The sequence below is a fragment of the Neolamprologus brichardi genome, chromosome 9 (assembly GCF_056152115.1).
Source record: "Neolamprologus brichardi isolate AB-2024 chromosome 9, ASM5615211v1, whole genome shotgun sequence".
In the NCBI taxonomy this organism is placed as follows: domain Eukaryota; kingdom Metazoa; phylum Chordata; class Actinopteri; order Cichliformes; family Cichlidae; genus Neolamprologus; species Neolamprologus brichardi.
Window position 1 is genome coordinate 24,436,803 of NC_142112.1, and position 26,368 is coordinate 24,463,170.

The window sequence follows — 26,368 nt, forward strand, 5'->3', positions numbered from 1 at the left end:
ACAGTACGTGATGCGATAACCAGACTCACTTTTCATCTCTCTTTTCATACACACGTCTATCAATGGTAGAGATTTGATCGATTCTTTACCCTCACATAGACGAAAACATGACGAATGCTTAGGGGAAAGCAAAGCACCAGCAGCTGCAGTGGGATTAACGGACAGTGTCTTTGTCCAATCACAAAGTCCCAATTCTCTCTCAGCCAATCGTGTGGCAGCAGGCGGGACCCAGAGAACTGCTTGTGTAGCTGCTAGTTAGCTTAGCCGTGCTGCTGAGCGATGACATGCATTGATGCAGAAATGCTATTCCAACGGGGCACGGCGTCTCGTCAGCTAGGCTAGCGTCTTGGAGTGGGGGAAAAAAAGAAAAAAAAACCTGGCTGCTTAGCTAGGATTCTGGATGCAGTTTCTGTGCATCTTCGGCTGCTGTGTGTAACCCTTTAACATATTTCCAAAAGGACATAAGAAGAGGTGGCCGTCAGGAATCAGGTAAGACCTGGTATGACTAGAGCAGGGTATGAATCTGAGCTGCCGCTGATGGTGAAGCTCTGTGATACAGACTGCAGCACTAACGGTTCTCCAGCGTTAAAGCTCACGCAAGCTAACAGCTAAACGTTAACCTAGACTGAAAAAGAAAAGGAGAGAGAGAGAAAAACACCTAATGCCCATGCCAGCATGGCCAGCATACAGACGGTTAGTCTGGCTGTAACCACTAAAAGCATATGGGGTAAATTTTCTTAGCCAGGTTAATGTTAGCCGTTTTAGCGTGACACGCTGTCAAGCTCAGGTTATAAGGTAAAAACTCCACCAAAACTGCTACACATCTTTATCATCTTTATTCTTCTTTTCGTTCAAGCGGGCACCGCGTAAACACTTCAATTTGTAAGACTGACAATTAAATGAAGCCACAGTGATGTTAAACCGTTTGATCCAATTTACAGTTTATACTTAAATTCAGCTTTATTTTTTTCTTATTATATCTCAGGATTACGTTTTTTAATTGCGTACTGAGTTGAACTCGCTTGGTCGTGGTCACGATGTGCATCACTGATATTGGGGTTTGCCTCAAGTAGCCATAATTAGTCATAGTTGGTCCATCACCTCTATCTTCACCCAGTGATACCCAGTTGGCTTGGTATCTGTTTATTTGGACCAGTAGTTCTCAACCTAAAGGTATTCTGTCCCAGAGATTTCAAATGCAGGAGAAATCTTCACCTTAGAGAACATACAACAATGAATTGTTTTTTTTGTTTGTTAAATTGTTGTGGTTTTTTTTGTTTTATCTAAACTCAATTTGTGGATAAATATCTACCTGTATACTACGTGCAAAATGCATTTGAGCCTACATATTCCTAGTTGGATCACTTAGATCTTGTTTTGGGCAAGATTTGGGGTAATTGCACACTTTGTTTATCTCGTAACATTGTTTCTACCTTACACAACCCAAGCCAGACTAAATGTCATTCTTAGAAGCACAATGGGGCAGTTCGTCTGTATAACTCCTGGCGAGCCCTTGCGGCTTTTGTTTGTGTGGCCTTTTACAAAATTTGGTGCAACACTCAACAGATTATTCCAGCTTGAGGTTTTTGTATTGCAGGTATTTATTTGATGATTTGTGGTTAATTATATCAGAGCAATTTATGGGAGTAGCCTGCACATCTCTGCAACCAAATACTAGCGACTGGTTAAGAATTACTCTGTAATTATTGTCACAAGTTAGTTTTCAAGGAGGTGAGAGGAGGAGGAGGAGGAAGAGAGAGGCATTTGCTCTGCTGTTGCTCTCTTCTCAGTTGGAGTCACAGAGAGGGTATCCACAGCTTGCAGGAGGAAATGGTGATGCCATTCTTATCAGCATTTCGTACTCGAAGGCTTACATTTGATTTTCAAATGTATGCATGGAAACTGCAATTAGGCAACCTATTTAAAAAAATTTGCACCTGTCAGCTGCCATGTCATGAGCTTCTGTGCAGAAGTGAGGACTGTTCCTTCACTCTGATATACTCCTTGTGTACTCCTGTAATAGTCATACATCCCACACTATAATGGTGCTCTTGTTTGGATTTTATGACAGAATAATCGTACGCGTATGAAGGCGTTATCCTTTTTTTGTTTGGCTGTGCCCTTTCCTCTTTTCCGAGTGTCTGGCTACCAGTGGCTTCCAGCAGCCAAATCTGTCCTCGCAACCCAGGGTAAAATACCAACTTCGCTTTTCTCGATAGTCAAAACGATGGCTAAAATTTCCCTCGTCAGGGCTCAGAAGCTAGTTCATAAAGTCACTTTTCTTTCTTTCTTTCTTTCTTTCTTTCTTTCTTTCTTTTTCTTTTTCTTTTTCTTTTTCTTTTTTTGACTTTTTATGAAGTTGAGAAATGGGGATTTTTTTTCTTCTTTTTTCCGCAATTGTCTCTTTGCATGTTATCACCTTAATCTCTGTTATTGCATACATTCTCTTCCATTTCCTCTTTCATTTTTTTCTTTTTTTGTGCCCGACTGCTCATGCATGTAGATGTTTGAAGAGTAAATAACAGACGTTCTCTGCATACATTAACTGTGACAGAATATGACGGAGCAACAGCTCCTGCTTGCTGTGCCCTGGCAAAGGGCAAAAAGGCGACTAATGAGCAAAACACTGAAACCAAAAAAAGGGGAGAAAAAGATAAATTTCAGCTTAACTACTAAAGCAAAGTTGTAAGGAAGTGCGCAGTTATTGTTTCTTGTTTGGACTAAGTTTTCCAACTTTTGTAAAAGTGTACTGTCCCGGCTGTATTTGCCATCTTTTTGTTTTCTTTTGGAGTAAGTGATTTGACTTCCTCGTGTCGAGTAGGAGAAGTGTGCAGTTTCAGTGTTTCTTCTCTTAGTCCATTATGGTTCGGGGTTTTCTTTCAGTGGGTTTGGCAAAGTGATAATGAGGATGTGCGTACTCATGCAACTACGACTCTCATTGTTGTGATGGCAGTTGTGTAGCACTGAATTACAAAAAAAGCAATACTGTCATAATGAAAGAACTGTGTGTGTCTTTAATGATGAAAGCAGGCTTTTTAGGCACAAGCTTTGGTAATTTCTGTGAATTTGTTAAACCAATAGTAAGTCCTGTCCACAGACCTTCCTCAGTCTGCTACAGTACTTTCAGTAGGAGCAAGAAAATGATGGTTCATGGGTGGCTTCCACACCACCTGTTTTTCTTGTCATGTTCTTTATGAACGTGTTATGCAAAAAAACAGTTAGACCTTCATATAGCTCCAGTATATGGGAATGTTCTAATTAAAACCTCTTGTGTACTAGATTTTTTTTTCAAAATAATTGGATCTATAATCTCACCTCTCAGTGTTGTCTGTGGTCCACTGGTAGCAAATAGACATCAGTGATTAAATGGAAACTTTCCTGTGACTATTTTATAACACCTAAACCTAGGAGCAAAGTTCAATTTTATGGCATGGCGCTCTTGGCCGTAACGACAACATGGAAAATATTTGTATTAAAGCAAGCTAGATCTTGAATGCAATCACACAGGAAATCAAACAGCAAGAATGAAATAATTAAACAGTCCGGCAACCTAGAAATCTCATCAGTCATTTGAGAATCAGTTTGTTTTTCTTGTTGTGTTTCTGATCGCCTTGAAACTGACCTTCAAGCAACTGCTGAGATATTGGCTTTGTTGCAGACTTAAGCATCTTAATCAGATTATTTTGATTTCTTTAGTTTTTGTGTGTAGAAAAAAAGCTGACCATCCCTATAAAAATCTGTTGTTGCCTCTGAAATGAATGTGCTGGATCTTTTGAAGGGGTTAGCAATAGGGTTGCCACGATTAGTCGACTAGTCACGATTACGTCGACTATTAAAATCGTAGACGACTAATTTAATAGTCGACGCGTCGTTTGAAGCTTTTTAAGATCCCAAAAGACGCAGGAATAAGTAGTAGTATTTAAGAGTGTAATAACGGACTGAAACAGAAGATGGCAGCACTGCATGTACAAGGATGCCAGCTGCCGTTAAACCCCGAAGAAGAAGAAGCTGTGTCCCAGAATTCATAGCGTGGCCCAGCGCATTTGTCAACAATGGCGGCAGCTAGTTAGTTTTAATATTACTCTTATTATTCTTTTTGGGTCACAAAATAAAGTTTAACATATTTTCAGGCGAGAATGTAGCTGTGTAAACCTCAAATATCTGCTCAGTTTATCAAGACGCCACATATTTTCAAAAGCGCTCCGACGTTTTCTGAGATGTCTGTTACCCACCAGCTCGATAGTTAGCTGGGAGCAAGGCTCACTAGAGCCCGTGAGAACACCGGACTCCCGGCAAATCGTTTTCAACAACTGATTATGAGAAGTGTGAGATGCTCGAGAGTATACTCCGCTGTCCTGTTATATTTTAGATTTTAAGGAGCAGACGGCTGAGTTTATTAAACTCCACCGAAACAATCTGCAGATGTCATTAAAATTTAATAAACTATCATCTTGTATTTATTTTTAGTTAGCGCATACCTTAAACACTTCAAGCTGTAAGCTAATGATAGTTATATAAGAGCAGATGCATGCTGGTGCAATAAGCTGTATGTTTTACGTCCAATGGATGCATGATCTGATTAGTCGACTAATCGCAGAAATAATCGGTGACTAGTCGACTGTCAAACTAATCGCTTGTGGCAGCCCTAGTTAGCAACATATATAACAAGTGCTGTTTCACACCATTTCCCTGGGTATGGAAAAGTTGCCAAACAATCTCCAGCTTTCATTAAAAATGCATGAGAACATTGATTTTACTCTCAGATAATACCCTAAAGAAATAAAATGAACTGAAATGTGTGTAGGCTGACTGATTTGGGAAGTATAGAGATGAGCGTTTCTGTGGAAAATGTTCTTTTCCCCCCTCTCTCCTATCAGAGAATGTAAGGATGGGAATTTTTGCAGGTCCTAGATTTTTGATTTTTCCAACTTGTGTCCTTCTCAAACCTCTGCCACAAGTAGCTTGTTTAGTTCTATTGTGATGGCATTTTTGAGGATGTAGGAAGAGTTGAAATGAAGCCAGTATCTATTTTATATCTACTACTGTCCAGTTTACAAATAATCGGCGGTTTTTACTGAAACAATAACAAGGTCTTCTGCTTCATGGCAGTACTTCCCCATATTTAGATTTTGTTCATACTGACTCCTAGCAGGTTTAGGAACCATGACAGTACACAAAACCAAACCAAGAGCAGCTTTATTAAACTGCACTGCTGTGTGTTGGAGTTCCTTCTGCTTTGTGAACTTAGATTAGTCATTGGGAAATCCCCTGGAGCTCTCAGAATCTGTGAGGTAATCTGAAAGTGTGTTGCACTGTTGTTTTAAACCCAAGATTTCTTGGATGTGGCCATCATTTTACCTGGTGGGTAGGCCAGCTAGAACAAGAGCTGCCAATTTCAGGGTGTACATGAAGAGGTGTAGGCTGCTAAATTAGGTTGAGTCTAAGGAAATGGATCCTTTCTTCCACAGAGGTATTAAGCTCTGACAGATATCTGCTTACGGATGGAATAAAAGCATGCTTCTGGTGAATCACCTCATGCTGCCAGCTGCAGAGTGTGCATTCACTATAAATAATTATAATTAGATAAAGCATGACTTGTGTGCAGTCTTGCAAGTGGCTTTACAGTAAAATTCTTTCTATGTTTTGCCTTTTTTGCAACATCATAGGCTTTCTACAAACACTTTGGTTATGTAACTTGCTGTGATTTCTGATAAGGAAGCTTTGATCAGGTTTTCAGGGCTGATACAGATCAACAACTTATTTCATTTTGACAATCTCGGTTTCAGCATTTTTTTTCTTAACTTTTATTAGCAAACACCTACTTGTAAGGACCCATGAAAACCGTCTTGGTTTCACATTTCTTGTCTTCTCTTTTCATTTTAGCAGCGTTAGTGTGAGCCTCTGAAGCAATGCTTGGTAGATTGCTCTCTTCTGGGGCAGTGATTTAGACTTTGTGAAAAATCAAAATTCAGCAATCAAAACTGACTTTATTACAGGTGAATCTCTGTGCAGCTTAGACACAGACATTGGCATTCTGTTTAACATCTCGTCCATCTTGTCTTCCAGCCACAGAAAAGGAGTCACTTCACCAGTACCGTCTTTCTGTGGGCTAGACAGTTCACAACCAGACTGAGGGTGAATATACAGTTGTAATAATAAACTGTGAAGTGAAATAAGGAAGTGAAAACATTTTTAGAGTAATGTTTGTTAATTTGAATTTTATGAACAGATACTCTTCTCAGACACAACAATGGATATCCTCTAATATGGATGGATGCCTATATGATAATATGTTTGTTTGTCTGCTATAGATTTGAAAATGTCATGGGCTATGATTTAATTTCTTTATTGTGGTGTTTGAGACATTAAGTTTGCCAAAAATACACAAATACTGCCTTTTATGAAAATGGCACTACTCCCTTTTTTTTGCATGGGATTTTCAGGCTAAATTGCTAAGCAACATATTTCAAACAGTGGCGTTTATGTGGGCCTTTCACATATTTGTTTAGAGTGTAGAGTGGGGCTTTTGATGTGAAGTTAGTCTAAAAGAAAGCTTGAAACTTTTGCTGTTGGTCGTTGCTATGAGAGTAAATCTCTGACAGTTCTCAAAGGACATGAGCCACGGTCTATTTTAGGCCATTCCCAACTGCTGAGGGTGATCCCGAGGGGTGGATAACCAACTGCTTTCACACAGTCATGAATGTAGCTTAGCCTATATGCTTAACCCAAAACACTAAAGGCCCCCTAATTAAATTTTAATGTGATGCTGGAACAATACAGTTTTCTAAAGTGGGAAATCACGTGATCTGTCTTGGTGCTAAAGTTTAAACTAGTCCAGCAGTTCATCTTTGATCTCTTTAACAAGGTACATTACAAGCATCAGTGCAAAGATAAGTTATCTGAACTCATCTAAACTCGAAGAGGGTCAAGCCTGCTCTCTGTCAGCTTGCATCACTTTCCCATCATCCGGTCACCCTTGTGTCCACACTTCCTGTCTCACAGCTGGCCTGCCAAGTCTCCCATGACCCTTTGCTGCTGTGCTTCTGTTTTGTTTAGAGAGAAACTGGGACATCTGGGATGAGCTGCAGTCTCATGGGATTTCAGCTGCTGTGGTTCAGTGTGAAGAGAAGCGCAAACATGTCTTAATCGGCCCATTGCCATCCTGTGCTGTCAGTTTGTGAATCAGACCATCCCTGTATCTAAAATGCACATTTTGGTGGAAGGAGGAAGTGTAGCAGTGCCAGAGGGGCTGAGTGAGCAGCGAGCAGAAAGAGCACATTCCAGAAGGCAGCAGAGCCCTGTGATTTTAGCAGGCTGTCACAGGGATTAGGTTACTCTGTCTGCCTCTGTGAGCTCATGCTGCTGCTGTCTCAGTGCCTCAGCAGTCTTGCCGAGCAGTGATACACTGTATGCCCACACAGTGAAGATAGACAAGGAACCATAGTTGTTCTTTTTGGCTTGTTTAGCTGATACAATATCCAACTGTTGTGAGGTTTTCTTGTTTGTTTGTTCATTTTGTTTAACAAATAACTTCTCATATGACTTGTAAAAGGACAAAAATTGACGTCAGTGCAGCTCTGGCTATTTTCTACTCATGCTTGTCTCCAGGACAGCATCTCTATAAAATGCATTCCACTACGAGTCCACTAGGGGTGCTCTTTGACTGGCTCTTTACTTGTGTGCTTTTTTTCTCCCCCTTTTTCTCATGCAAAGACTCGAGAGGTTATGGCAGTAGCTGTAGATTGCAGGATGTGGTGAATTCATGTCAGTGTTGTTTTATTGTAATACAAGAACTGACAAAGTTGCACTGTGCATCTTCATTACACTGCTAATTTGCAGTTATTGCGGTTTGTGGTTTACGCCGTCACTTGAGCCTCGTCAAATTTTGTGTAACAGAAAGGTATTTTCTGATGACTCTAAATAAAGGATCGCTGACCTGTGTTCAATACCCCAGTCATGCCATTTGGGTTAGTTTTACATTGCTGATGGGAAACAGTTGTGATTAGAGTTGGTACTCTTGAGAACATGAGTGGTTGACTTGTATTAACACTGCTTGACCTGTCACTAGCCTGGTGTGACATTAGATAACGTTGAGCCAGACTAACCGCTTGGTTTATAATTCTGCACATTAGCATGACACAAATAGGCCCACTTTCTTTATAAACACACATTCCACTTGTGGTAATACCCCCACACTGAGTTCAATCTTGAGCTGTTAGCTGTGAAGTGACATCTTTTCAGCATACACTCAGCTGGTTGTTTTGTGTAAAAACTGCCCCGGTATGTTTCTAATATTTTCTGATACTTTGTCAGATATTACTTGATTAATCTAAATTATAATTCAGCCTTTTAAGCAGATGATACTGATAATAATAACATGTTGGAAAAGTTCTCAGTAAAGAAGCTACTAGAACACAGGTTTTTATTCTGTTTCAAGGCAGAATATTAAAGATGATTTTTTTTTTTTTTGTTTTATTGACAGCAGACTGGTTTTGAATGTTACGAGGGAGGAATAGTAGAGCTGCCACGAGCAGGGAAAACCCTGCACTTACCACAGGCCACCAGATCTGGCTACTTCTCCAACCATTTCATGCAGTCTCAGTGCCCTCATTGATGACCACAAAGCTTGCCCGTAGAGATCGTGTTTTTGCCTTATGTTTGGCACCCACGTTATTTTTCCCAGTGCTTGGTTTCTTCAAAACATCCATACTACTACTACTTACTCATTATAAAGGTCACAGGCTATTTGTCTGGGAGCATTGAGTCATGACATCATCGCATTTGATAATCTTGTCCACTGAACATTTCCACATCAGCAGCCCTTGCCCTCGTAGTGGTTTTTTGTTGTTGCTGTTGTTATTGGTTGGCCTCTTTTCTCCTCCACATCACTGCGAATCATCAGTGAATATGTTTTTTTTGTTTTGTTTTTTATTTTTACTTGTCTTGCAAAATCCTCCAACTACAGGTGATTCTGCATATGTTAATTCATCTCAACTCTAAATGGAAAGACAGTTTTTTCACATTTTTGGTTTGTTAACCTAATTTTTGTCTCACAAATGCAAGACGGCGGCGAATATGAACATATGCAGCAGCACAGTGCTCCCGAACTACAATTTTGTTGTACATGTACAATGACAATAAAGGGCTATTCTACTGTATTTTATAATTTAAGAAGAGTCCTTTTTTGTTGTTTTGTTTTTAAAGTTGTGAGTTAGAAAGATAAATGTGAAAACATTTAGTCACAAAGTCAATAAGATCGATGCGTGTTATGTGCTGCTGGCGGATTGGGCTTACCTGTTAATTCTGCCTGGCAGCAGGGTAAGTGGAGATCCACAGTTGATGTTAATGTGACACCGTTTGAGCAGTTTGACCCGTCTGACCTCTCGCGTAGCGCTTTGGGGCAAGGCGACTGGTCTCGGCTCAGTATGCAGCTGCATGATTAGCTCAGGGCATCTGTCGCTTAACTTTTTGATCCTCCCTCACATTCGCATCGCAAGTCACTGTGGTGTTAATGTGCACTTAGTGCTTAGCCATCTTAGATGTGGGGGGTGATGGGTTGCAGCATGTTTTCTGAAAATGGGAGGAATAGCTGTGCACTTGCGATTTGGTCATGAAATACTAGGGAGAGTGTAAAATGGGAAAACTATAGTAAGGGTGGGATGTTGTAAATGGAGGAGGAGCACATATACACACTTGTATTCCTGTTTTGGCAGACAGTTATCCAGCCCAGCCCAGGGAGTGGAGAGATTGTTGCTTTTGTCTTGGGTGAAGGAGGCTCTCGAGAAGAGTAAATCAGCTCTTTGTTTTTTTTGTGCCACTCCCTAACATGTCTCGCAGTGTTCATTAATTTAATTAAGGATGGAAAAGGAGCATGCAATAACAAGCCATGAGATAAAACCACATTATACACCCAAATGATTTTTTTCATTTATTTATTAGTTTTTTTGCAAATTAAGACAACACCCCATATGTGGAAAGCTCAAACCACAGGTGCCCCCCTCCCACCCAGCATTTTATGGAAGCTATGTTACACAAATAATTATTTTAATCACACCTCTTAGTTTCTGACTCTAAACTTGTTGTAGTCTTAATGTGGCAGCATCATCTCATGTTGCTTTAACCGTCTTCTGTTCTTTTTTTTTAGTCCGCTAAGATCTCCCCAGACCTCTCTTTTTTTTTTTTTTATTTGTTCTTTTTGTGTTTTGTTTTGTTCTTTTCCCGCCTCCTCTTGCTTAACCATGCTGAAACTTAGCTCTGCAGCTTCTGCTTGTGTTTGCCTAAGATCAGGTTTAGGCGTATCTCAAGGCCAGCTGCAGAAGGAAACTTAGACACTGCTGCTGCTTCAAATAAAAACCAAGAGCTCTCTATCAACGAGGTCGGTGTCTGGTCCCTGGAGTCAGTCGGGAGTTTTTGGGGCGGGGAGGGGGGGGGGTGAAGGTGAAACTCCATCCACTCTCGTGACATCAGAGCAGCTAAGCAGATGCTTCAGTGGTGCCCCACTCCCTCACTGTTGACCCAAGTATCTGCTGTATTAATCTAGCATATTCTGATTTTGCTGATGGCTGCAGGGGTCATGAGACCAGCTGTTGTGAATGTGCTCATTGTTGAACATGAAGTCTTCACAGTGGATCACAGTCTTCCGAAATCATAATTTTAGATAGCTCAGGGAACCTATGAATGATCGCAAACATCGCTGTTCATATAAGCAGAACATTTGCATTGGCGCTGCGCACAGTTTTGAATATTTATAGGCCAGTGCTAAATTTAAAATAATATCCTTCATCACTGGAGCTCGCTGAGAGCCTCGCTCACTGACGTACCCACATTTCTGACGCACAGTGCCTCTCGCTTTTTTTGCTTCCCTGTTGCAGTAATCTTTACCATCGTTCTGATTTCTCGCTTCACATTTGATGCCTAAAAGAAAAGAGAGTTTGGTAGTTTAGCATTGCTCCTAACCGCCTGTGTAAATGTATGAAGGCTTCGTTTGTACACTGTCATTGTGAATAGTCAGTTATGACTGTTATTAAAAGAATACAATTAGTGGAGGGAAATTATATCTGAAGAGACTAAACTGTGGAAATGTTGGCTGGCCTTCTGCTAATATAGTTTAATAACATCATCTGTTTCTTGGCATTGGTGCACTACAAAGACAATGTTGTAAACACACTGGGTTCATTTTATTTAAAAATCAAGAGCCAACGCTGTATAAAAGAGGAAGTTTCCTGGTAATATCGACAAATCTGCAGAGAAGAGTTTTAAGAAGAAGCAAGTAGTAATTATCTCGCATCGTTCTTGTTCTTTTTCTAGGTCAGCAGAATTGTCAGAGCCCTTGAAGTTCTCAGCTTTGATGCAGTACAGGTACGGCTGCCTGTTTCTAAACAGCTTCTAAATTTACGTCTGCTGTGTCTTCTAAATAATCATTCTACATGAGCAAACACCACAGTCTGGACATGCGTCTCAAGTGTTAGCAGACACAGGAAACAGATGCTCATAATCCATACTTGGGCAAGATATGAAGGCTCGGTATAAGTGTAAATAAGTAACTGCTACTGCTGCTCATGAGATAACAGTAGTCTCGATGACACTATTTTGAAAATGTTTTTTAATGTTTAAAAGGATTCAAAGAGTTTGTGAGGTAGAATATACGCTTTGGTCACTCTCATGTCTCTCCTTGCTCTCTCTTAGTGTTCCTAGTGCAAGATGACGGAAGAGGTGATTGTCATCGCCAAATTTGACTACATGGCCCAGCAGGACCAGGAGCTGGACATCAAGAAAAACGAGCGTCTCTGGCTTCTCGATGACTCAAAGTCCTGGTGGAGGGTTCGAAATGCCACCAACAAAACAGGCTTTGTGCCGTCCAACTATGTGGAAAGGAAAAACAGTGCCAGGAAAGCGTCTATAGTCAAGAATCTCAAAGACACACTAGGTAAAAAGTAGTTATGATTTCCTGACTTTGACTTGAAGCTGTATTAAAGTTAACACTCTTCTCCACAAATTTGTTTAGTGTTATGGAGGATCTCACCATTTCCCGGTAAAGCTTTGATGATGTTTTATGAAATATTTGCGCATGTTTGATGCCTTGCAGCATCTTTGACTGTTGGTTGATGTGCTTTGTGTTTTGCATGCTTTAAAAAAGAAAAAGAAGAGTGGCATTACAGAGCACGTTTATCTAGGTCAGCTACAATACGTCTCTGACCACATTGTTGTGGCGTGTGATGAATCTTGTGAAAGTCACCACAGGAGGATGGTCGCAGGCTGATATATGATTGGTTGAAATGCAGAGAGCGATTTTCATCTCACTGTGCACTTTAGTTTGAAACTTTAGTTTCTTGGAGCATTGTCTGATGCACGATTGTGTATTTTGAAGCATTTACTCTGGTAAGGCGGTGATCTCTATTTTTAAATGCCAATACAATTGATGTTTTCTCCTGTTGATGTGTGTTAGGTGGAGGTAAATAGGACAATTTCAAGTTTCTGTTTCTGTATGAGCAGCACCTAATCCTTTTATCTTGTCTTGAATTGATACAGCACAGGTGTTTTCTCCTCTATCTGCACCATAGTAACACAGTTTGTTTGTGATTTCTCTTTTCATAAATTACCCAGTTTTTTATGACTTGTCTTTAGTGTCAGAAGGTTTTTTTTAAACATTGAACTCCAAACTGTTTGAACCACACGCCATCATATCCTAATTAAAGCGTAATGGCATAGCTGTTGTCAGTTTACGCTAACCCATTAGGTGTACACTAGTCATCGTCTGCTATTTATCTGCATAACATCAAATTGTAGGGGAAAAAAGGGTACTTTTTAAGCAGTTTTGTTTATTGGTGATGTGGCAGTGTCGGCGTGCTGTTGAGTAGGAGGATCTCTGCGAGGAAACCCTTTGTCCGAAAGGTGTTTTTCCTCCCGAAAGTTAAGAAACAAATGGGGCTATTCTCCGTCCTTCTAACCAGAAGTGTGTCATAAGTGTATACATTACAAACGTTTGCAAAACCCTTATCTGTTGGACACGTGAAATGTGTCTTCCTGTTAGTGTGTGCGTGAGTGCTGTGGTTAGATGAGCCTGTCAGCTCAAATGCTCTCGTAATGAAAAATCATGTAAGGGCAGGAAGCAGCCTCTCTAGTTTTTAATGTGCAGCTCATTTCTTTTCTGTTTTTGCTCACTTAAATAAGCAGGGATTTCCCTTTTTTCTCCTCTTTTTTTTTCTGTTTATGGCGTGTAAATTTTTATTTATTTATTTATTTTTACTGCTGCAGTTTAGGTCTCCTCAGTCTTCATGTCCTAGGCTTTTATAGGTTTATTTGCCTGTCTGTTCTCTGTTGTCTGTAGTGTGTGTGTGTGTGGTTGTCATGCACCACAGCGACGAGCTTCCCCGTAACATCCCACCTGTCGGTACATCCGTTGATCAAATGGTTCACATGAACAGCTGCAGCAATGGCAACTCCAGCTATTTCTCACTTACACATACGACTCAGTAAAACATGAGCAAATGTGGTCTAACCATAAACCAAACTTTATGAAACACAAATATAGCAATAGAAAGGTTGTAAATGTATAACTTTCACTTTTTCTTGTTTTTAATGATTTATTAAGTAGATTTAAAGCATTTTAGATGTGAATTTTATGGCTGACTCTTCAATAATATGTGGGAGGGAAAACCTTTTTTTTCTTTTTTTCCCCTTCTTCTTTTCTTAGCCAGGTCCGTTGCTGGGTGTGGAGCAGTGTCATCGTTCGAAAGAATGTGTGATGGTATGATCCGTGTGTGTGTGTGTTTTAGTACTCATGTTTCCTGTGTTTGTTGTAAAGTTATGAGTGTTTCTCCCAACAACTGCAGTCATGTGACACTGAGTGTTCACTGACTCACTCAGCTGCTGCCATGTCCTCATAGATCCTTATATAATTTTTTTAAGGACACTACCCTCCTGCTTCTATATGTTGAGGAAATTACTCCTTCACTCTCTTTATTCCTTGTCTTTCCCTTTTCTTTCTCTGCGCGTATAAGTGTCAACCCCCCCTTCTTCTTCCCCTCTCCATGAGGCCTCTGTGCTCTGCCTTCCATAGCTGGACTGAAGGCCTCTATATCCCACACTCTCATTGGCTAAGCCTGACCACATGGTCACAAGTGGGCTGCCCTGCTCTGAAATCCTCCCAGCTCTCTGGGTGTTCACATGGAATAACTCTACAGCTGCAGTGGGAAGAGAGCAGGGGCCGGGAAGGAGACAGAGAGAGGGAGAGACGGCAAGCCCAAAATGGACATGGCTAACCTATTCAAACATTTCTTTCGTGAGTTTTCTACATTTCTAGTCTTCTTAAGCTGCTTTTAAAGCAAGTATGACTCATTTGTTGTTTTACAAGTTGTCCGGAAATGTTTTGTCTGAAGTTTGAGTGGCTTTTTTTTCCCTCTCCTTCTTTCACTCTCGCGCTCTCTTTCTCTCTCTGGGTGTGCAGCGGCAATTGCCAAATCTTCTTTCTTTTTCATCTTCCCTTTGTGATTTCTCACACTGGTTAGTTTTATCTTCAAGTTAACCAAGTAAATGTGTCATAATTGGAGCTGGCGGAAACTGATTTCTGTGCTAACATGTTGTGTTGGTAAAGAGAGGGTGAAAGGGTGTCTTAACAGCTTTTGTGTGTGTGTGTGTGTGTGTGTGTGTGTGTGTGTGTGTGTGTGTGTGAGCAGCTGCAAAGACTGGGTGGATATGCTTTTGAAAAGCCTTCTGCTGAGCCGAAGCCTGTAATTGCCTCAGCAATCGTTCTCTGCCTCTTTCTGTTGAACACACATGCATACACACAGTAATCCCACTCCAGTTCTTTCTACTATTCGTCCCAGTGAGCTAGGTGTATTACTTTATCATGCTTGAGGACCCCTAGCCTGTTTAGGAATATCTTAATATATAGCCAGTGTGTATTTTCTCTTATGCTAACCCAAGGGTGCTCCCACTCATTCTAGGAGGGTCTCTTCCCCCACCGTCCACCCCACCTCCTGTCATGGGCTACAGTTGAAGGGACGCAGGGTGCTTATGTAGAACACTGTAGTCATTGTAGTCAAGAGGAGGAAGGGGTCTTTGCTGATTGATGGGACCCGGGTTCCCATCTCCCGCACCTCACTCGGTTATCAGAGGAATGTCGCTACACGGACAGCTCTGTGGGATGAGGATATTTTACAGCCACGCTGACACTCGTTTTCAAAAGGCTTCGGCACACACGCTCGCTGTAATCTCACCTTGTAACTGCTGAGTGATATCGCCTGTCTCTGTCTATCTTTCTGTGTGTGTGTGTGTGTCCACTGACTAGTCTGCTTGCTGTTTGAAGGATCCAGAGTATGGGGATGAAAACAACACAGAGATGAGCTAACAAATGTTTTGCTTGTGTAAACTGAGAGCTGTTAGTCTCTCGCTCTCTGTCTCTCTCCCCTCCCTCTGTTTTCCTGTTTCTCAGCCTCCCCAGCGAGCGGAAACTCTAATTTGAGCCACATTTCTCTCTGAGCATTTGGAGAAGTGAAGCCAGAGAGGAAGCAAGAAGTTAGAAGGAAGTTGAATCATATGGGGGGGAATCTATCTGTCGCACTTTCTGGCAGTCTCTGTCGCACGCTCCCTCATTTCAAAGTCCGGCTTTTCTCCAAAACCACTGATCGCTCTTCCCTGACCAAAAAGGCAAAAGACGTAATCGTAATTAGAAGTTTGGCAGGGGAGTTGTCAACTTTACTCAGGCCTTCAGATGTTGTTCTCCTGTGAAAAGACATTTACTCGTCTTTGTTTTCCTGTATATTCTTCCATTAAGAATTGCTTAAGAGGAAGTGAGCAAGGGTCTGGACCTGTTGAACCATTGCTGATGTTAACAACGCCCTCCCCCGCCTTGTCAATTGAATTATATTGTCTACTATAGATGATTGCTTTTATTATAAAATAATATACCGATTATTTTCCCAGTGAATAACCACAATTTGGTCTGTAGAGTACAGTCAAAAGATCCTGGACCTTCATGGTCACTTAAAGTGTTTGTTTATGATAATCCAAAACTCAGAAATCCAAAAGGAACTAGTAAACCTGACTGTATATCTATTGTGAGTTACTTATTTGGTTCAGTTAAAATGCAGGGGGGGTTGGCACACAGAAAAAGTTTGTTTTAGACTTTGCTGTTATTCAGCATCATTTTGACAAACTGGTGGCTGAAGGAATATAAATATTAGCTCTCAGTAGGGCGTCTCTTTGCCCCCCTGCTTGCTGCCCACAATTGAATATCTATTGTTTGTTTGTGCAGCATGCCAGTATCATGACACTCGTTGCTTTATTGGCGTGTCCAAATAGCAATCATGTAAAAGAAAGTGGTTATGGAAATCTTTTTATTTTCTTTTTAATTGAACTGATGTGTTTGTATTGGAGGGGAGGGGGGAGGGGGGGGGGGGAGCACACATGATTTACAGCATCAGCAAAATGCAATTTAAATTTAGGTCACCTGAGTAAAGGTGAAGAGAAAGTGAAAACGAGTTTTAAAGTTACTGTGCAGTTTCCTGTTTTGTTTTGGGGTTATTTGTGATTACATATGTTAACCAAATAATTTTCCTGTAGTGCCTGACTGTAGCGGTGTGCTGTCCAGATGCGTAAAGAACAGAGGAGTATTTCTCTCTGAGCGCTGCTCCGTCACAGATTTCGATGGCTGCCTGCTTGCTTTTGATGTCTCGAACAGCTGAAGTTGAAAGAAGTTTGCACGTTTCCTGCGTTTCAACCGCGTTGGCAGCTTTATTGAAGCTGTAGTCTTAAAAGGTAGCCCCGGTCGTCTCCACTGAAGAACAGCCAACTCACTCTTGTGTGTCTTTCCTTTAGCTTGTTTGATTTTTGAACTACACGTGGCTGTCATTATATTTGGCACACAAACCATACGACTGTGCGTGGCTGTTTTGCGGTACATATATTGTCTGAGTTTGCATTGCTGTGAATCTATAGAACACTTTCTGAGGCTCTGTGTTGTCACCACATGACATAAGTGTAGTTTGCGTGATAATTTAGGGAACATGAGCAGAAGTGCAGTTGAGAATATGACTGTGATTAGAGCAGGAGGACTCAAAATGCCAAAGCAGGAGTGTGTTCAGGCACTGTCAGACAGCCTGACGCGGGGTGTTGTCGTCCGCAGAGGAAGAGTCGTGAAATGGAGGGAAGCCAGGAGGTCGAAAGGGTCCTAGCAGACAATGGGACAGCCAGCCAGTGTAGGGAGGCCACAGTTGAAAAACAAAACTAGTTCCTGTCTACCACTGGTAGCTGAGCAAACTCCCCAGCACTTTCTTCTCCTCCTGCTGAGTGTACCTCATCTATAAACCCCCAAAAAAGCAACTGTTTCAGAGGTGGTTACCAACTGATGTCATGGTCTTAATCATTGTTATTTACTGCCATCTGTTGCAATATGAGTTCCTTCCTCTGTGTCCTCCTCTAAGGAAATGCACAGGAAAAAGCATGTGACGTCAAATGAGAGAAAAATTTCCAAAGCAAAGTTCTTTTTCATTTCTCTTGTTATCCTTTTTCTGGTAGCAATAGAGTAACGGTGGGGTTTGTGGGTTTCTGGGGAAGCTGAAAATCCCACACTGCATGTACACATGCACCATGAGGGCAGAATTTTAGGTTAAGTTCAGGTGTCAGCAATGAGCGGAAACTGCTCTGTAGGTGGTGAGATGGTGTTTATTTTTAGCTTTCTACATTTAAATCTGCTTTTTTCAGTGTACATGTATCTGTAGCCAAAAGCACAGTTTTCTTTTTGTAGGCCAGCTTGGACGTTGTCCCACGAGAAATAAAACCAATAGGCTTGTTGGATTATTGCATAAAATATGGAGAATTGGTTTGTTTTCTTTGGCAAAATGGCATTTGTGTAAATGCTGTCGCCAAAAAGAAAACCCAAATTTGAGGTCATAAACTCCACTGCAGCTGAATGACGGCACAATCGGTGAGGTCTTGTGTTCAAAGTGATTGTGTTAAATGGCTTTGAGACTTTCTGTAACCTCAATTAGCAACTCGTGAGTTCTAAAATATTTCCTATAGTAAAACAGTTTGTCTGAAGCTTGCGGTAAACACAAGCCGTATTTCAGCAGTCATTGATTTTTCACAGGGAACCAGAGGTGAAAGCACTGACTTGTTTTGGGGTTTTAAGATTCATCGCTGCTTTACTCTGTCTCATGTCTGCAGTTGAAGGATTCTGCTTCTCGTCATGTGGGTCATTTTGTGGCAAAGGTTTCATTACTAGTTGTTGCAGTGGGCTGTTGGTCAGATGAAAGATTTCCAGCTTCAGCCCTCATATAATCCAGCAGTGCTTAACCTCAGACTGTCCTGTTGCTGCCCTAACGTACGTCACTTATGTAATGTGTTACCATTATTTCATAAAAAAGACACTAAACCCAGCTACCTCTTATCTGTGCCATGATAATCTGGAATTTCTACAGGTGTGAAGATGCCTCTATACACTTTGTTTGTTGTTTGCTTGCTGTTACCACGTGTACGTGCTTGTTACTGTGCCTTTACTACTCTGCACATATCTTGTTGAGTTCGACATAATAAAAGGTCCAGAGATTGTGCTCAGAGCCCTATTCTACACAGCCACGTACATTTTTGTAATCGACCTACAGCAGCATTACAGATGGGCCCTTAGAGAAGCAGGTGCCCTCAATAACCTTTTGTCTTCTGGTATTGTCTACCTGTAGCCATACAGGCAAATCTGAACTTCCTACTACTACAGATTGAGCATCTAGTCAAATTTAGTGGCTCCATGTTTTTTTTAATGCAAAGTGTTCAAGTGAGTGGAGCAGGAAGTGCCAAATAAAAACTGTGACAGGGACACTGATAAGGACTGTTGGCTGGCCAAAGAGATAAAAACTCTCAAAAATAAGTTGTCTCCGGTGTCAGTCGGAGGTAAAAGACGCATTATTTATACAGAGTTCACCTTTAACCTTTGTATGGAGCTAACTAGGCCATTTCCAACTGTGCAAAGGCACACCCCGGAGCCTGCACCTGCATAATCACTCTATGTTTGTTTGTTTGTTTGTTTCCAAGATTTGCAGATGCTTTGGCTGTTGGAAATCTAGATTTTGGTCTGTGATGTTTATGCATATTTAAAGACTTAGACTAGTGGATTTATGCTGTGGAAACATTTGTTTTTTGTAAGAAAAAACAATTTTTTTGTTGTTGTTGTTTGACATTTTACCTTCAAGTCCTAAAGACTGCACAGATGCATAACTAGCATCTGCGCAGCACTTAACCTCCACCTACAGACATCAGCTCTTAACACCCTGTCTGGAGTCTGTAGTTATGTACAGTGGTGTGACTAATAACAGGGTCTACCTGGAAGCAATTTGACGTTGGACTCTGAGCACTACCGTGAAATTTGTCTGCTCTCCTTGAGTCAGAGACACCTTTCAGTAGCAATTTATGTGTGGTAAAGGATATTCAGTATGGCGTTGTGACACATTAGTCACGTTCCCCACTCCGTCCTGGAGACTACACCCTGCCTTAGTATATAATTTCACCCAGCTGTCTTTTGATTGTGCAAGCAATAGCTTTGCAGACGTAATCAGGAATAGGGTCTCTCGTCTGCTTGCTCTATCTGATATCAGTGTCTGGTTAGTTTTAGCTTCAGTCTGGTTTACTGTCACATCATCGGTTAGAGCATAGATGTGTCATGATTACAGTAACGTCACGTGGGCTTTGTTTAAGTAGCAAAATGGCTGCCGGGTGGAAATTCTTGCCAATTGAAACAATTGCCTTAGGAATTCACAAGCTGGGAAAAAGGTTCACGGGCATGGTGACTGTTCTACCGTTAGCCTCCGGGCGTTTATCAGTGATGTAGGTCTTGAGACGAGGAGAAAGATTGACTGGATGTTTGATAAAAGTTGCCCTTTTGCCAGTGGTTACCTTTGGAAATAAGTGCAATTTCAAACATGTTTTTAGTGCAAATGTATTCAAAGTGGATCCAGTGCAGTTGCAGTGTAGAAAGATCTTTAACTTTCTGTTCTATTGTTTATCTGTCCTCACATGACATACAGCATTGTATTGAATGTTTTTTTTATTTTTACCTTCCTCATGAATTCTTTGCAGTGCTCACAGTTTGCAGACTTGTTACCTGCCCTGTGCGTCATGTTTCTGATGCTCCTGAGTTTTTTTGTTTTTTGTGTCAAGCTGCAGGTGATTAGTTCAATGTGATTAGCAGCAATGAAATAGTATTAGTTGTTGTTTTGTTTTTTTTAACCACTGTTGGGTAGCAGCAGTTTACTTTCTTTCGAGTTTCCACAGAGTTTATAGGTCCATGCCAAAACAAGTTTTCATCCCACTCACTTTTTTCCCCCCAGCACACCAGCATTGCATTTTTTTTTCCTTGTTTCCTCAGCACCTAGGCCTAATCCCCAAGAATGTATTTGGATTTGGACTGTGGAGCGGGGGGTTAGGGGAATGTAATGTTGAAAAGGAATGATGTTTAGCCCTGCTTACCCACCCACTCACCCACCCAGCCCATAATGCTTATTATTGCTCCCTGGTATTTGTCTGGGATTTTTTCTTCCTGCCTTAAATTTTCATGTTTATAATGGGAAGTGTGTGCAGTTTTGGTTTTTTGTGTTTGTTTGTTTTTTAATTCCAGACTTGTTCCGCAACATCACGGGGAAAATAAAATTCCAAAGAACTGGCCTTTTTTTTTGTTTTAATTGAAATGATGACTTTTAAATTTGAATGTAGACAAATAAGCATGTCTCGGCTGCTTTTCAGATTCTGATCGAATTCACTGGGTTCAATTTTAATATGAATGACGATAATGATTCCCCTGGAAACAGCAACATCTTTACTATATTTGTCATATATTTTTTTTATTTTTTTAGGAATTGGGAAAGTGAAGAGCAGAAAGGGGGGTATGAGAGATCCAGCCCCTAATGCTGACCCAGATATGAATGCAGATAACGGAGAGAGGCTGTATGACCTCAACCTTCCCGCCCTGGTCAAGTTCAGCTACACAGCAGAGCGTGAGGATGAGCTGTCTCTGGTGAAGGGAACACGTGTGGTGGTGATGGAGAAGTGCAGCGACGGCTGGTGGCGCGGTAGCTACAACGGACGGTCAGGCTGGTTTCCGTCCAACTATGTGACGGAGGACGTGGATGGGACGGCGGGGGGAGGGGGTATGGGCGGACTCGACCCTGCCGGATCGCTGACAGAGAAACTGGCTGCGGTGGTGAACATCACAGCGAACGGAAACAGAGTGCTGCACACAGTTCAGGCGCTCTACCCGTTCAGCTCAGGCAACGACGAGGAACTGAACTTTGAGAAGGGCGAGGTAATGGAGGTGGTGGAGAAGCCCGAGAACGATCCGGAGTGGTGGAAGTGCCGCAAAGCGGATGGACAGCTGGGCTTGGTGCCCAAGAACTACGTCACTGTGCTGGACTCCACCTCCCATAATCCGCAAGCGGGGCTCGCTGGGCCGCCCACACCCGAGTGCGACTACATCTTGCCATCAGGCAGCGGGCGCTTTGCGGGGAAGGAGTGGTACTACGGAAAGGTGACCCGCCACCAGGCAGAGGTGGCGCTCAATCAAAGAGGCACAGAGGGAGACTTCCTCATCCGAGACAGCGAGTCATCGGTCAGTAGCCTCCACCTTCTCCTTGGTTTATCTTGTTATGTGTCGGTGCTTTGAAACACTGTTAGTAACCCCGGTTCTCTTTTCATTTTTAGCCAAACGACTTTTCCATCTCCCTGAAGGCGCAGAGCAAGAACAAGCATTTCAAAGTGCAGCTGAAGGAAAACCTTTACTGCATCGGACAGCGCAAGTTCAACTCTATGGAAGAGCTTGTTGAACACTACAAAAAGGCCCCCATCTTCACCAGTGAGCAGGGAGACAAACTGTACCTGATTAAAGCCCTGGCTGCTTCCTGATCCATCTGTCTCACACAGTGATGCACACACACACACACACACACCTCTACACATTATTTTCATCAACATATAATACAGATACTTACACAAGAACACACACTAACATTTCAGCTCCAAGCCTGAAGACTTAACACATCATCAGGACTTAAATGATATGTGATTTGTCACAGATTTGTGAGCATTCCAAGAGGAGGTGTGGGGGAAAAAAGCATGGGAGAGACATTGAGGAGGGAGATGGCAAGAAGGTGGACTCCTGAGAGTAACTACAGACCTCTTGGTTGCCTATTTTAAATTATCCAGATGTGTTAGGTCATAGGCAATGCTATGGTTATTTCCACCTTGATATCTATTGCATTTAGTTTTCTTTTCCTTTTTTGTTGTTGATGTTGTTGATAATATATAATCTTTTTAACGGTTTCTTTTAAAAATGTGATTATTTTTTTTTAACTTTACACATTATACAACCAACACCTGACTGAGGCATTTTCTTTCAGATGTTAGCAAACTCGAGAGCCGAGCTGAGCCTATAGGTCTACATTTCAGCTTATTTCTTTTTGTCTGTCTTAAGGCGCTGTTTGTGGCTGTGGACAAACTAATACACAACTTCTGCTAATCCCGAATAAAAATGAAGTGACCAAAATATATTTATTGATACAATTCTGTAATGATCAATGTTGTAGAGATTGGAATATCACACTGTGCATTTTCTTTTTTCGTTTTTTTTTAAGGATTTCAAGGTTTCCTCTTATTGTAAAAGGTCAAACTCTCTATATAGTGGTCTTCCTTTGTACAACAGTATTGCTTGTCTCACATATTGCTGTATCTGTATCACGTGAATGTTACAAAACCGAGGCAGCGTAGATAGGGATTTTAAATCCTCTAACTTTGCATGGACGCGCACAAACCGAATAGTGTCCTAACACCTTCCGCCTAGCTCCGACAGGAGAGGGAGAGACAGTCCACAGGGGTGACGGGGAGTTTATCTTTGCATATAAAGGTCATGTGAAGACTCAAAGTATTTTTCCCTCCTGGGTCTCTCCTCCACCCCGGCCCAGTGTGTGGGTGACAGCAGATGTGTCTTCGGTGTTGCCAAAGGGGATGGAGATGGACGGCAGTGAGGTGAGCCAGGGTGAGCTGCGCGGCTTCCAAAAATATATACAGTGCTGGTTTGCCGGAGCTCTGAGGAGAAATGGAGGGCTGGGAGGGATGATGTCACTGCTCCCTGAATTGGTGATCACTGGAGGGAATGGAGGAGTTGAGGGTTACCCAGGGGTCGCGTTTGTGTGGCTGCAAAGCGTACACGTCGAGCTTAAGCCAGCACTGGGGTTGTCGGAGAACAATTCCTTATGCTGGAGAAATGATTAAGAAAGTGCTTGTTTTCTTTTGATTAATGTATCCTAAGAGCTGCTTTAAATGTACATGCAGTCAAACTTTGGGACATTAAGCTGGTTTTACCAAATGTATGTTCAATGTCCGTATGTCTGAATGCTTTCAGCAGCACACATGGTTTATATTTACAGTGAAGGACTTCTAGTGAATGGCTGTTTTTGAGTGAAAGTGGACCAAGTAGTTGAATGTTGTGCGGCAGCTAGTGCCGCTGCGTGCTGCCTGCAATCAAAGCTGCAGCAGTGTCGGCGGGGAGCCGCTTCAGCAGTGTGCTCCGGGAGATGCCGATCACGATGATGATGATCACGATGCCTGCGATGATGAGTTCTCCAGCTGTGGCCAGTTGGACCCGAGTACAGGGAGAGAGAGGAAGGAGGAGGAAAGGGGGAAAATGGACATTTAAAAGAAAAAAAGAGGTGAATCAGGAGCAAAGAAGGAGACTGAGACTTTTTTCCATTGGATAAGAGTATCTGGAATCGCACACCCAGGCAGGGAAATTGTTGCTATATCATAGCAGAGACTAAAGGAGTTGAGATGGGAGGGTTCTGGAGGTCTAGTTAATCCAAGCATGAAAAAAAAATTCAGTCATGCCACAAAGAACACAAAACATGGGTGTGAACCTTTTTTCCCCTCCCTCCATTCCCCAGGTGATTGACTGAGCTATTCACACAGAGAGCTGTGAGCAGACTTTCCTCTGTCCTGGACTTGTATAAGATGAATTCTAAACAGTGAAACAATCGGCTTTCAGTTTGGTTTATGATGGGTGAAAAGTGCAAGCGCCAATTTTAAACCTGCACTGCACCACTTGAAATCTGAATTGAAGTCGGATTATGTCTTATTTAAACGTTTAAGGCGGGAAAAGAAAAAAAAAACATTCCAGGAGTGCACGGCTTCTGGAGGGATTTCTGAATGTGTGGTTTAAAGTGTCAGCATGGCTTGAGCGATTTTGGTTTTTTGGGTCCCAAACTATTTTTATGTCACGATGTTAAAGGGACAATTAGTGCCTGTTTGTGCTTCATTTTCAGTCACTAGATCAGTATGTGGGTCATATAAATTCTGTCACATTTCCTTTATTACACCCAGATCAGTGGCTGTTTGTTGTACAGCTGCCGTTTTGCTCTATGTGAAACAGCATTTCCCTACACTTTGAATCAGTCCTGGCAAAAATGCCCTCCCTAACGTTCAGTTCTGTAAGCATCCTGCAATATTACGCAACGCCAACGCAACGTGCCCCAGTTTGAAGAATCGAGGAAGGGATTTAAAAATGTGCCTTCACAATTTTTTTTTTTTTTTTTTTTTTTTGTTTGTCTACCAAAGGTTTAGTAACCGCTCCCCCCAAACCTTCTTTTATTCTTATGTCTTTATCCTGTGCTTCCCACTTCTCCACTGCGACGTATTTGGTTAAAGCTTTGCATGCGCGTCAGTTAAGTGATTAGTGAGCGATGTTTTGGGATGTCCTTCCTTATAGGGAAGAGCATTTCCTGGTGACGCAGGCTGAAAATGTCATTGTCTGACTTTTTTTTTTCTTTTTAAATCTCCTGCATAAAATGCCCATTAGTTGATATTGTGTGTAGTTTCAAGTGACCTTACCGTAGCTGATTTTAATCAAGTATAACATAAGTGAATGCCTACATTGTACAGTATGAAACTATGTGCTGATGTTCATTCAGAAACGTAACACCAGGTGTGATATAATCATGACCTGAATCTCCATGTATGAGCACCTCAAGTAACGGTATCACATTATTGTTGGTTGTGAGAAACTGTCACGGTTTCTAAGGATATAGTTTGTTTTTTTTAAATGTCTGTATGTAAAACTAGTGTTAAGACATCCACTTTTCCAGTTTAGCCACTTAAATATGGAAAAAAAAAAGCAAAAAAATCCTGAGTACCTAAATGTTTTACTTGATATTCCAACGCAGAACTACAGTATCTCCATGCTTAGATATCGTTAATGGGATCTTTCTCACTTTACAAGAATGGAGGCCGCATGAGCAGAGCCTCGGAGCTGTACAGAAAATGGTTTGAAATCTGCAGAAAAAGAAACGCTGAAGTCAGTTGTGACTGATATTATCAAGAGATTGTCTATCAAACTATTAAAGATGGAAAACTACAGCGCAGCAGAAGCTTCTTCCTGACTGCTCAACTAGCCTGAGATCTTTTTTTTTTATTATTATTATTATTATTATTTTCATGGATTTCTTGATAATATTCAGAACAAGTGGCTCTGGTGTTAAATCTTTGGTGCTTTGTGCTGCTTACATTTCTATGGTGGTCTTTAACTCACAATGCTTTTTTTTTTTTTTTTTTTCCCCTCTTTTTCTTTCCCTCCCCCTCCCTGTACGAGAGTGAAGAAAACGGATGATAAAGGCAGTGCTGTGAAAATTTAATGTCATGCTCTTAATACTGTTTTTATGGAGGGGAGATTGTCTTCAGGTGTAATAATTTAGAAGAGTCTATTAGAGTGTTCAAAAGACGTAATAAACAGCATAAAAATGATCCCGTCTGTTTTTAATCTTGTCGTTTGCTCAGTCTGGGACAAAACAGGTGATGTATGAAGCCACAAACTGTATGACCCAGCGCAGTGTGGTTACAGCTTAAACGGCAGTACACTATTGCATGAGGAAAGCTGTGGGATTTTTAAATGATTCATTCCTGCCACCTGGTGGCCTTTAGTAACATTACATTTACTAGTCCTAACAACCCAAACCAATATTAAAAGAAAGTCTTTCGTACTTATTTTGGTGGGGGTGGGAATAAAAGGACACCATGCTTGTAATATTTTAAAATATAATACTCTTTTTATTTGGATCATTCCATATACAAAATACTTTGTCATCAGAGAGGGGAGGGGAGGTTACAAGGGGGGGGGCTTTTTCAGTCCAGCGTACCCATTTATCACATCAAAAGACCTCGGTGCTGACGTGCTCCAAAACCCCTTCACGCAGGATGGTTTGGAGCACGAGAGACAAAGTGTGATTGTGCTGTTGTTACGCAACGTCGGACCGAGCCGGGCCAAAATCTCACCATGGTCCTACAGTAGCTGACCCTGGTTTTTTCCACTGTCTGCTATAGAAGAGCAGCAGGAGCTTTCTCC

At 41.6% G+C, this 26,368-nt stretch overlaps 1 protein-coding gene across 6 annotated transcripts; it reads left to right on the forward strand.

Moving 5' to 3' along the window:
- Nucleotides 1-239: 239 nt before the first annotated feature.
- nck1b (NCK adaptor protein 1b) lies at nucleotides 240-25,770 on the forward strand. 6 transcript variants are annotated; one of them, XM_006795105.3, is made up of 5 exons: nucleotides 240-489; nucleotides 11,308-11,358; nucleotides 11,686-11,926; nucleotides 20,841-21,592; nucleotides 21,685-25,770. In XM_006795105.3, exons 3-5 carry the CDS (start codon nucleotides 11,701-11,703, stop codon nucleotides 21,883-21,885), a joined length of 1,179 nt encoding a protein of 392 aa, XP_006795168.1. In that variant the 5' UTR covers nucleotides 240-489; nucleotides 11,308-11,358; nucleotides 11,686-11,700; the 3' UTR covers nucleotides 21,886-25,770. The 6 variants fall into 6 exon arrangements, with proteins under 6 accessions (XP_006795168.1, XP_006795172.1, XP_087702304.1 ...); XM_087846178.1 differs by lacking the exon at nucleotides 240-489 and adding an exon at nucleotides 528-693; XM_006795108.3 differs by lacking the exon at nucleotides 240-489 and adding an exon at nucleotides 775-795.
- Nucleotides 25,771-26,368: the final 598 nt, after the last annotated feature.

Excerpts from the sequence above, each read along its gene's own strand:
- nck1b (XM_006795105.3), top strand. The coding sequence starts at position 11,701 with ATGACGGAAGAGGTGATTGTCATCGCCAAATTTGACTACATGGCCCAG. Across the intron at positions 11,927-20,840 it reads GAATCTCAAAGACACACTAG|GAATTGGGAAAGTGAAGAGC; the intron begins GTAAAAAGTAGT and ends TTATTTTTTTAG. Across the intron at positions 21,593-21,684 it reads TCCGAGACAGCGAGTCATCG|CCAAACGACTTTTCCATCTC; the intron begins GTCAGTAGCCTC and ends TTTCATTTTTAG.